Below are 12,465 nucleotides of genomic sequence, written 5' to 3' on the forward strand. Positions count from 1 at the left end.
AATCCCATGGGCAATCTCCCATGGGATTCAACCCTCTCGAAGTGGAGGGGGTAACCCGACCTTTTTCACTGGTGGACTAGTGGATAAATTGTTTATTAAGAAGAAAAAAAAAAAAAGGCAAAGGAAGCCCACACAAGAAGCACGGCAATTTTTGAAAAAGTTTACTGGTGAAACTACGTTATGAATATACGTTATGGACTGGAGATGTGCAAATGTATCCCCAATTCACAAAGGGTGACACGAGTAATTACAGACCAGTTAGTTTAACTTCTGTTCCGGGTAAAATAATGGAGTCGCTGGTTAAAGATGCATTGCAGGATCATCTAGACAAGACTGCAGCAATAATTCAGACACAGCATGGGTTTGTTAAGGGAAAGTCTTGTCTGACAAATTTGATAGGATATTATGATGTGGTTACAAAGGAACTGGATGCAAAAAACAATTTTGATATCATATATTTGGATTTCAGGAAAGCTTTTGACACTGTTGCACATGGAAGACTATTGTACAAATTGGAGCAGAATGGTATTAAGGGTAAGTTGCTACAATGGATAAAAGGATGGTTAAGTGCGAGAAGACAGAGGGTGGTAATCAATGGGTGCTGCTCTTCTTGGACTAATGTTATTAGTGGAGTCCCACAGGGTTCGGTGTTAGGTCCACTGTTGTTTTGTATATTTATCAATGATATTGATGAAGGTATATCAGGCTTAATGTCGAAGTTTGCAGATGATACAAAGGTTGGCAGGGTTGTTAATGACAGTAATGGCAGTCTGCTACTGCAACAGGATCTAGATAATTTGGGTAGATGGGCTAAGAAGTGGCAACTGAAGTTTAACCTTGACAAATCAAAGTACTGCATATGGGTAGAAATAACCCCAGAGAAACGTACCAACTGTGTGGTACTACACTTAAGGTGGTAGTAAATGAAAAAGACCTGGGAGTAATTGTGCAGTCAGATATGAAGTTCTCTGAGCAATGCAGACAGGCTGCCAGGGCAGGTCAAGGGGTTTTGTCAATGATATATAGGAATTTTGCTAGCAGGGAAAAGGAGGTGATTATCCCTCTGTATAAGGCAATGGTCAGGCCAAGCCTTGAGTACTGCGTACAGGTCTGGAGACCTCATTTTAGGAAGGATGTAGATTTACTTGAGCGGGTACAGAGAAGGGCAACAAGATTGGTGAGGGGAATGAAGGGGTACTCTTACCAAGAGAGGCTTAAGTTCTGCAAATTGCAGTGGCTGGAGACTAGGCACCTGCGCGGTGATCTGATTGAGGTATATAAGGCTTTGAATGGATTGAGCACGCTGAATTCTGATGGGATCCTTCCACTTGTTCAGATTACGAACCTAAGGGGGCATAAATTCAAATTAAGAAAAGACAGATGTAGAATAGCTGTGCGGAAATTTGCCTTTAGCCAGCGGGTGGTTAATTGCTGGAACAAACTTCCATCTGTCATTGTGGAAGTTGATAGCTTGAATAAATTTAAGGAGGAACTGGACAGGCATTTGAAGGGAATGGTGTGATTTTTTTTTTTTTTTTTTTTGGCTGATGCTGCATAGCTCATACATTTGCTTTCTTGCATCACGTGCCACTACTACTACTACTACATTTTTTACGATGCCAGAACTTCCAATATGACTCTGTTCGTGATTCAATTAGTTGATTAAATTAGTGATTCTAAAGAAAAAAGGTCAGGTTACCTCCCCATCCACTTCGGGAGGGTTTCAAGCTCCCATGGGATTCAACTTCTACTCCAGACCGATAACACCCACCATCTGTTTACCAAGCGAGCAACAATACAAATGCCTTTACGGCAAAGTACTTTTACCGGTAAATTTCATTGAACTTTTGCGTGCTTCTCGTGTAGGCTTTCTTTACCTTAGCCGTGTATTTTTATTGGCATCATATGTAATTATATTTTCGTCATGAATGCTAATAAAACCTAAATGGTATTATAATGGTCTACCTCCACCATTATTAACATTATTGACTTAAACACATGAGACACAGCCCAGAAATTACATTCAGGGTTCTACTATTGGAACGGGCTAGCGACCCCGGACTACCCGAGCACTACTAATTCCTCTCATCCTCACTCTCCTTTTACTGTTCTGAATCCCTATCTTTTATTTCTTGTGCACGATTAGGTTTCGAAAGGAATATCAAGATGCTATTTTACTGCTATACATACTGACTTCGCCTCATATAAAATTCAGCATCTTTTTCATGCTATTTTGTATGTTATGCCTTCTCCCCTATCCTAGGACTTGTGACCTCGTTGTGTTTAATCTCCCTGTCAACCCCGTATGCCTTACTGCTTTCCCATGCCCGAGGTCGCTTTTACATACCATATAGTGATTGAAACAAGCACGTAGCATTCTTTCTCTCCCCGCAGTATACCAGACAACCGTCCCCACTCCTCCGGCTTGCGAAATCAGTAAGTACAATTCATGACCGTCTGCTCCATCTCGCGATTTCAACTTTCAATGATCTTTAGTAATTTTTTACTACCTATATATTGCTTATTATCTATCATTTCTCTGCCTCTGTCGGGTCAGCCATGATATATACGTTAACATTACGATTAACCTGGCTTCTGAACATTAACAATAAACTAAAAACCTGGTCTCTTTTTACCATGTGCTATGTATATTTCATGTTAGAAACAGAGGTCTTACTTTTTGCTGCATTTTTACTGATTTTGACAGCTGGCTTTCGTTAACGATGTTGTATTAAATATAATATAATATTTAATAATATAATAAAGAAAGTCAAAAAATATAATATTTTTGACTTACTTTGTTGCTGGTTCAAATTGTGTTATTTTATGACTGCCTTTCCATTTTAGCTAACCCGTTGGTTGATTACACTACCTGCTGTTCTCTCTCTATACTAAAGCATAACCACCTATCGTTTATTTATTTATAGTTATGGGTGCCTTCTACTCTACACAGTAGTAACCCAGGTCTATATTCCTTCATATATTCCTCTTATTACAACTCCTGTACCTATTACTTCTATTCTATATATATGTGTGTGTGTGTGTGTGAATTCGCTTTACTAAAAAGCAAATAAGTGTAACTTGTGGAAATCAGTTATTCATATAACTGCTTAGAAACAATAAGACTGTATCATAAAATTTACAGTATAAAGCAAGATGGAACAAAAATTGTTTAGTTCAAAATATTCATGAATGTTTGATTTATAAAACTGAATTTATTCTAAAAATTTTTACATTGTTAAAGCTGTCCTTGAATATGTTTGTCCAAGATTTTACTTTCAATTATTTGAAGGATCTTGATGAAGAGTAGTTTAAGATATTAACAAAATTAAATAAATTCATTTTAACAGTATAATCATTTTCATTGGCAAGTAGCACAATCTGGCAGTTTAATACAATAGACTACAATAGTCTACATGACAATAGGTCAAAAAAAGTATTATAAGCAGTTTTGCATAGCATAGCATAAGAAGCGAGATTTGTGCATTGTGGTAATTTTTTAATATACACAGTCAAATTGAACTGTGGATATCAAGTGTCACATTTTTTTCCGATACTATTTTTTGATTCTTTTGGGGAAAATAAAAAAAACAAAAAAAATAATAAATAAAATTAAGACAAAAGTGATAAAAATGATATCACCTTAGTTTACTATTGGGAAGAGAATTTTGATTAAATAAATAAACTTCACAGATTAAATAAACTGATCACTAAACATTATATACTGCTGGCAGTATATAATGTTTAGTGATCTAAACATTATATACTAAACTAATATTTAGTAATCTAAACATTATAAACATTATTATTACTTAACAGAATTAGGGAATTCTGTTAAGTAATAATACAATATTAGTAAATTCTATAATCTACTTGTACACTATAAATATTCATTATTTAAAAATTTTCCTGTGAGCATCATGTAAAATTCCCAGTTTATGTGGCATTTTCATTCAAAAACTTTTTAGGCACTGCAGGGGTGTGTCAAGTGATGTGGCACCTTTGAATCTACCTGTTTATGCTGCCTACCCACACAAAACAAAATTAAAACATTCATGAATATTACAAGCCAAACTTGTTATCACCAGTTGATTAATTTTCATACTCTTACCTTTTTATAACTGGCAGAATCATTTATGAACATGTAAATTCAAAAAGTAATAAAATATATTAATAATACAGGGTGTTTATAAATGGTGGGAACACTTTCAGTGATTTATTGCACAAAGACTAGGACAGATATCACATACATACCTTGTGAATGAGAAAATATCAAAGATTTTTTTACATCACATCACTTTACAACGATTCAATGTGGGAACCACGTTGGACACGGCAAATGTCCACATGGTAATCAAACGCTTGACATTCTCTGTGTGACCATGGTGGTAGCTTCTTCAATTCTCTGCTTTAGTTCCTGAACGACACCTAGCAAAGGTGGTACATAAACAGGATCCTTTATGTAGAAACAGGAAGAAGAAATTCCCCACAAGAAGAAATCATAGGGAGTTAAGTCCAGTGATCTTGGCGGCCATTTCAAGAAACATTCGTCCCTTTCTCCAGCATGTCCGAGTCCGATCCAGCACTTGTGTAGCTCGGTGTTAAGATAGGCAAGAATGTCATTACAGAAGTGGGGAGGAGCCGTGTCTTGCTGGTAAATAAAGTCATCACTATATTTCTGAACTTGAGGTATCAACGATTACTGCAGCATATCGAGGTAGGATTGCCCAGTTACAGTGCCCTCGGCAAAGAAGAAAGATCCGTACAGTTTTCGGCGTGACAATCTGCAGATAAAGGAACAACTAGGTGACAGTGATCACAGTGTGATGAAGTGGGATTTACTCAAAGAGGTAACTACCATTAGGGGTAAAGGGATGGGTTTTTGCTTTCGTGAAGGTAACTACAGTGGTCTGAGACAACATTTAAATTCTATATGGGACCTATTTGCTGTTTGTTTTGTTTTTAAGAGCATTAGCAACATATTGCTCAGGGGATATGCGGTGGTCATTCCCTGACCTTTCCGCATCCTCCGTATTTGGTGATCACGGGCTCGAACCTCGGTCTAATCAAGAAGCGTGTGCTACGGTGGGACCAATTGATGATGTTACCAAGAGCAAATTCAAAATGGGAAACATTCAAAGAATTAATCTTGGAAGCTACTAGACTTTTCATACTAACTAAGAAATATTGTTCAAAGCTTAGGCCTAAATGGATGTCAGATGAACTAATGAGACATGTGGGAGAAAAGAAAAATGCATGGGATACATATAAATTAACAGGTGACATGAAGCCTATGATAGATATAAGCTGTTCTGTAACCAAGTCACAAAGGAGGTTAGGGAGGCAAAGGCAGATTACAAGAAATCTTTGGCAAAGGATGCAAAGAAAAACAGCAAAGAGTTATTTACTTATGTAAACTCTAGAAAGAAGGGGATGAATCAGATTGGTCCACTTGATATCGATGGTTCAACTGTTGGATGATCCTGCTCAGATAGCTAACAAACTAAATGAGTATTTTGCATCTACATTCACACATGAGAAGTTATTCAGAGGGGTAAGCCAGAGGTGAATTAAACTCCGGCAGTGAGCTAGATGATTTTGTAATAACTGAAAGCAAAGTGGAGGAGAAATTGTTGAAGGTAAACATAAGAAAGGCACCAGGGGTGGATGGGATCTATCTAATTATATTAAAGGAGGCAGTAAAGGAAGTAACCAAATCCTTAGCCATAATTATTAGAGCTTCCTAATACTCAGGGGAGGTACCCATGGACTGGAGATGTGCAAATGTGACTCCAATTCAAAAAGGAGGACCAAAGAGCAAAGTATTACAGACTTGTTAGTTTAACTTCTGTTCCAGGGAAATTAAAGGAGGCACTAGTTAAAGAAGCACTGCAGGATCATCTAGACAAGACTTCAGTTATAGCTCGGACACAGCATGGGTTTGTTAAGGGGAAGTCTTGTCTAACCAATTTGATTGGATATTATGATGTGGTCACAAAGGAACTGGATACAAAGAATAATTTTGATATCATATACAGTGGATTCCGGTTATTTGGGCCACTGGTTAATCGGGGCAGCCGTTTATTTGGGACAAATCTTAAAAAATAGAAACCAATCGAGAAAATAGCCAGGCTTACTTCGCTTAATTGAGACAGGAGACCGCAGCAATGGAGATTACCCTACGATTGTCACCGATGGTACCACGTGGTTCGGTCGAAATTCTGGAGGTCACAACCATAATCAATAAATCAATAAAAACAATCAGCAGTCACCTGTTTATTGGGCTTTTCTGTTAGTGAAATCTATCATAAACGGATAGTAAACTCGATATTATTATTGAATTTGCAATAATACCGACAGCTGGAATTCTGTGGGTTATTATGGTGAAATGTGTTCACACGTCCATGAAATCTTCAATCATATAAAAAAAATAATTTTAAGATCTTCTCTTCATTCCTATTTTTAAAGCTTTGTAACTCGTTACTCCGTTCTCACTTGCGCGTATCATGTTACTTGCAATTTGTGTGTGCTGTGTTCTTTGTTATTGATTGCTTATCTTTTTACTGTTTTAAATTTTAACCCCCACCCACAAATGTCAGTGAACAGAAATGTCAACTAGTTTGTATGTACATATTACAGTACGTATTAATTATTCCGATTATCATGTATATTCTTCCGATTTTCACGTATCACTTAATTTTTTAATTGGTAAGGTAATAAAGAGTAAATTTGTGCTTAAAACATCTTTGCTTTTATAGCCTGTGGATAATATTCCTCCTATTTTCTCTAATTAGAATCGCTGTTTAATAGAATTAAAATTCAATTCACAAATATGATCACAATGACTGGCACTTACTACACATCGTATAGTGAATGGTACTTTACTATGGTGAGTTCATCGTAACGTGATTCGATTGTACACGGAACCAATTGTAATGGGGGGGGTACATCGTATTTTCAACTATTTACGTGAAACTTCGGATAATTGGAGCAGCCACTTAATCGGGCCAAAATGCACTAATCCCAATGTGTCCCAAATAACCGGAATGGACTGTATTTGGATCTTAGAAAGGCTTTTGATACTGTTGCACATGGAAGAAATTGGAAGAAAGAATGTGGCATTAGAGGCAAATTGCTGCTATGGATAAAGGGATGGTTGGGTGGGAGAAGACAGAGAGTGATAATCAATGGACACTGCTCAACGTGGACTAATGTTATTAGTGGAGTTCCCCAGGGTTCAGAGTTGGGTCCATTGTTGTTTTCTGTATTTATTAATGACATTGATGATGGTATATCAGACTTAATGTCTACGTTTGCAGACAATACAAAGGTCGGCAGGGTTGTTAATGACACTAATGACAGGAGGCTGCTGCAACAGGATTTATAAAAGTTAAGCAGATTGGCTGAGAAGTGGCAACTGAAATTTAACATTGACAAATGTAAAGTACTGCATATAGAAAGCAGTAGCCCCAGAGTAACGTATCAACTGTGTGGTACTACACTGACAGTGGTAGAGAATGAAAAGGACCTGGGAGTAATTGTGCAGGCAGATATGAAGTTTTCTGAGCAGTGCAGATGGCCGGCAAGAGTAGCTCATGGTGTCTTGTCATTGATATACAGGAATTTTTCTAGCAGGGATAAGGAGGTGATTATCCCCTTGTATACGGCAATGGTCAGGCCACACTTTAAGTACTGTATATAGGTCTGGAGGCCTCATTTTAAGGAGGATGTAGAGCTGTTTGAACGAGTACAGCGAAGGGCAACAAGATTAGTGAATGGAACAAAGGGTTGCTCTTACAAAGAAAGGCTTAAATTTTGAAAATTACAGTGTCTGGAGACTAAACACCTGCAAGATGATCTGATTGAGGTGTATAAATCCTTGAATGGTTTGAGCATGCTCAATGATGATGGGATTCTTCCTCTTGCTCAGAATAATCGCTTGAGGGGGCATAAATTCAAATTGGGGAAAGACAGTTGTAGGATAGATGTGCGGAAGTTTGCCTTTAGCCAGCGGGTGGTTAATTGCTGGAACAAGCTTCCATCTGTCGTAGAAGATGATAGCTTAAATAGATTCAAGGCAGAACTAGACAAACATTTGAAGCAAGAGGATGGGTGAAATGAGAAGGGGTTTTTTTTTTTTTTTTTTAGCTGATGCTATATAACTTTTCTCTCTTACACCATGTGCCTTTACTAATGCTAATTCTAATATTCACATCTTTTATATAAAAAGGAAGAAATGGAAAACTGAAACGAAATATTTTAAATATGGTTGTTCTTGTAAGTTTGTAACATTCCATGATATTAATGACATGGAATATTGCTCCAGATACTTGTATTAATATGTAAGTGATTCAATACAAAGCCATACACATGCAATTTCATTTATATCTTAAATTATACAATTATATTTTTCTAAAATTTTGTTTATAACATAATCAACTAATGAACTCTGGATTTTGCAGTTACCTGTGCATTATTCAAGCAGATACGGATTGATCTCAGCTTGGGTTGAAAGTATCCTGTAACTGTATGAGAGTAGATTGGAAAATCCATATTTTTTTTTTTTTTTTTTTATTACTGTGGAATATCATGCATTAGCAAATGTATTTATTTATAAAAAACTGTTTCTCTTAAACCAAGAAACTTGATCAAACAGTTGTAACTGCTCCTTCTATGTCTCTTTATGTATATATCCAATATATATATATAATATGTGAATTTAAGAGTGATGTGTCTAAGTCAAGTTGTTTCTTATTGTATATAAAAGATTGAAAATAGTTCAGGTGTGTAAATTACATGAGCAGATACATTGTCTGTGGAACGAAACCCATTTTTTTTTTACATTAAAATGAGCAAGGAAAAATTCTAAATTGTTCATATTTTCATGTCACCCATCCATTCAATGTGTTTATTAACATATCTATAAGCAATCCATTTATTTTTTTAAAATTAAAACTTATTTTTAAATAACACCGTGGGCACATGCACATTTGTTTTTTGTTCAAACTCACCTATCTCTCTCTCTCTTCTTTGGGCATGATGTAATTTGTTGCCGTGGGAAGAAGCTGCTTCTTGCTTCCATGATTAGCAAAAAGTGGTACTCATAAAAACAAAACATATTACTCAGTATTATTGCTCATATTGTTTATGTAAGTCAGCACATGTCAAAATTTTGAGCCACTCATAAAATGCATGACAATAGTGCACTGCCAGAATTAGACAAAAATGGTCCACTAATTTTAAATTCATATTTTTAATGATTGCCCACATTAGGCTTAATGATAATGTGTTATTTTATTTGTTTATGGCCAAACTTCTTCATTAGCAAAACAATTAATGATGCAGATAAAATGAAAACACAATAATTGAGGAATGCTAAAATTGTCATTTTTGTCACTCTGATAGATATTTTTTTTGACAAAAAAATGACTGCCTTAGCACTTTGCAGATATATGTGCCTGCTGACAGGTTAAGAGAACATTAAAGGTGTCTCATATGGTTGGTGTAGAAACAAAGGAAACTAAACTAATATATTTACTCATTATTTAGAAACAATTAGCTTAATATTTAAAATATGCTAACATTATTTCAGGAAATACATACCCTTATTCTTATATATGTTCTTAGTAGAAGATACACTGTAATTATAATCCAAAATTTAAAAGAATTCATTACATTATAAAAGTATATTGCTTAAAGTGAGCAAGTAATGTCAGTGCAAATCAGAAGGGACATAATACATAACTGTTTGCAAATGAAGGAAAATGTTTATTTACCTATGCCATTCATATCCCATCAATTTTAAAATACTTTTGAGTGCCAGAAAGTGATCAACTTGCTCTTTGCCAACCTGCACTAAAAATACAAACATAAATAAATGCAAAATAAAAATATTTTCCAATACAATAAAATCACAATATGTATGCCACCTACAGTAAGGATCCGCTTCACCTTAATGACATTATGACAGTTTCATTTTTATTGATTATTTTCTCAAAGAATTAGTGGATAGTTGGTATTTTATATTGCTTGATTTAAAATTTTCTTTATGTCCACTTCCACCATTTCATGTACACATTTCCACTCTGCATCAATAAACAATGCTGAATAGCTGCATTCTTGTTACATCAGTTATTGTTATCAATTAAACTGCACCCCAAAGTGATCACAATAAGTGGCATCCATTGTACTTGAAATTTGCAAAACAACTTGTGAATACCTAAAAAAATATGCCAAGTCCTCCCATAAATTCAAATTTGTGCAATGGATTCTTTTAAAAAGTACACCACTTTGGGAGGAAGTATGAAACGTGTAAAAATATTATTAATATGTAATTTCAAATTGACAGACTTACCACTTTTCTTTGCTTAAAAATTTAATTTTAGGAGAGATGAAAGTGAGGAGTGATAACTGACTTAATAGATCTTATTGCAGTCAGTGGTCAAGCATGTGTATGCATGCATACATTTTTTTAAGTTTGTGTTTTCAAAGGCAGACTTTGTAAGTTGAAAAATTATGTAGATTTTTGTTTGCCATTCCACACATAATGGAAATGCAGAAAGAATATTTTTGGAGATCAAATCAGTAAAAATGTTTGGATGTAAAAACAATTAGTTTCATTGTTATTTAAATTTAACATTAATTTAATGTGTACAGATTTTTATAAGATGATCAAAATAATGTTAAGCAAAAATTTCAAAAAAACATTATTCAGTAAACCTTTTGCCTTTGTTTTATTTTATTGCAATACTGCTTAATTATTCTTCAAATATATTAATGTGGTTATTTTTACCATATATTGAAACAGGGGTGGGCAGCCTTTATAAATGGTAGGCCAAAAAAAATGTTGGTGAGGTGCACATGGGCCATTTTTTTTTTTAGCTTTACATGATTTTTAGGATTATTAAAATGGTGTATAATGAAAAAATTGTCATAAACGGTTTTATATTATTTATTGTAATATTTATACATATTTGAACATATAATTAATTTTATTAATAAGAAAAAAGAAATACAAATTCAAGGTAAAATTACAAAAATACAATTATAAAAAAATTAAATTGAAAATTATAATTTCAAAGATTTTATAAAACCTTAATAATCTTAGATTTTCAATTATGCACTACAATAGCCTTCATAAAAATAAAATGGTAAATCCTCTCCAAATTATTTACTTTTATCCGTCGATTATTCACTGACATTTGCCATTGAAACGCATGATACACTTGCACTGCAATCACAATCTGATAACCCTATCCAGATACCAATCACTGATCTATATTGCAGTCAATTACACATAGATTGATTGCAGTATAGATCAGTGATTGGCAAATTTTTAAATTGTTGTTAAGTTTCAAGCACAATGACGAGTTAGACCATATTGTGCCATTATGTATCATGTCCAAACAAATGCGGGTTTACATGCTGATTTACACATTGTGCAAGGCTTAAAATCATGGAATAACTCACTTGGGAAATCCTAATTCCTAAGATTGAGATAGGTTAACTACAGCCACAATTTAAGAGAACTTTAGAAATGCCTCCAGTTGTCAATGGAAATTAAACCCAGATCAAACAAGTGACAAGTGGTGAAACCACTATACTGCCATGGAGGACTTTTTGAGTCAACATAATTTCTGCAACACAAGATGAATCAATTTCAAAATTCTGAGCACAACTCCATTTAGAAAGCAGTTAATGCACTTGACACCTTACATTTATACATCTGCATAACTCAGGAGAGCTAATTAGAGACTTATAGGTTACGATATACTGTTTACCTTCATAAACATGATTTAAGATGTACTTGTCAGATATACATGGTTTAGGTATACTTGATAATAACGTCAGTTTATCAAATTATAGTTAAAATTTATCATGTTATAAATATATCATATAATTCGAAAAAAAATTCTATTGTTATGGGAAACCGCTTTACCAATTCTATTTCACACCAAATTTCTAGCCCGAAAATTAAAAAAATATTAATAAATGACATTTTAATGTTATCTGTAATTAGTAAATAACATCTGTTATTGTGGAAGTGGGTAGTTCAATTAATTTTAAGGAAGAACTAAAGCTATTTGAGGGGATGGACAAGTGATGTGGCAAGTTTTGTTTTTGGCTGATGTTGTATAAGTTTGCTTTCTTCCATCATTTGTAGCTACTAATATTAATATGAAATTTAAGATGACTCATGACTTTTTGGGTAGCAAACCAGGAAAATAAGTCTTTTCATATATTACAGTATATTATTATCTGAAATGTATCAAAAACATAATTACAATTATTTCTAATCTGTAAGTGATGAAGCTACCTTGGATTGTAATTCCACAAAAAAAGTACATAACAAAATGAATACTCACCACATAATACATTTTATCAAAGTTGTAATTCTTTTTTCTATCAATAGCAGCTGCAATATCTCTGAAATAATAAAAAATATATTACTTTGAGGCTATACAC

At 34.3% G+C, this 12,465-nt stretch overlaps 1 protein-coding gene across 1 annotated transcript in view; it reads right to left on the reverse strand.

Annotated features, from left to right (window-relative positions):
• Window positions 1-12,465, reverse strand: part of ArgRS-m (arginyl-tRNA synthetase, mitochondrial) — a 121,223-nt gene that overhangs the window by 36,875 nt on the left and 71,883 nt on the right. The window contains exons 12-13 of the mRNA XM_090379473.1: window positions 12,366-12,426; window positions 9,777-9,850 (exon numbers count right to left, since the gene is read on the reverse strand). Coding sequence (XP_090235599.1) covers window positions 9,777-9,850; window positions 12,366-12,426 — 135 coding nt within the window. The remainder of the gene's footprint in view (window positions 1-9,776; window positions 9,851-12,365; window positions 12,427-12,465) is intronic.

This window comes from Mastigoproctus giganteus, chromosome 8 (assembly GCF_048544385.1).
Source record: "Mastigoproctus giganteus isolate SK-2022 chromosome 8, ASM4854438v1, whole genome shotgun sequence".
In the NCBI taxonomy this organism is placed as follows: Eukaryota; Metazoa; Arthropoda; class Arachnida; order Uropygi; family Thelyphonidae; genus Mastigoproctus; species Mastigoproctus giganteus.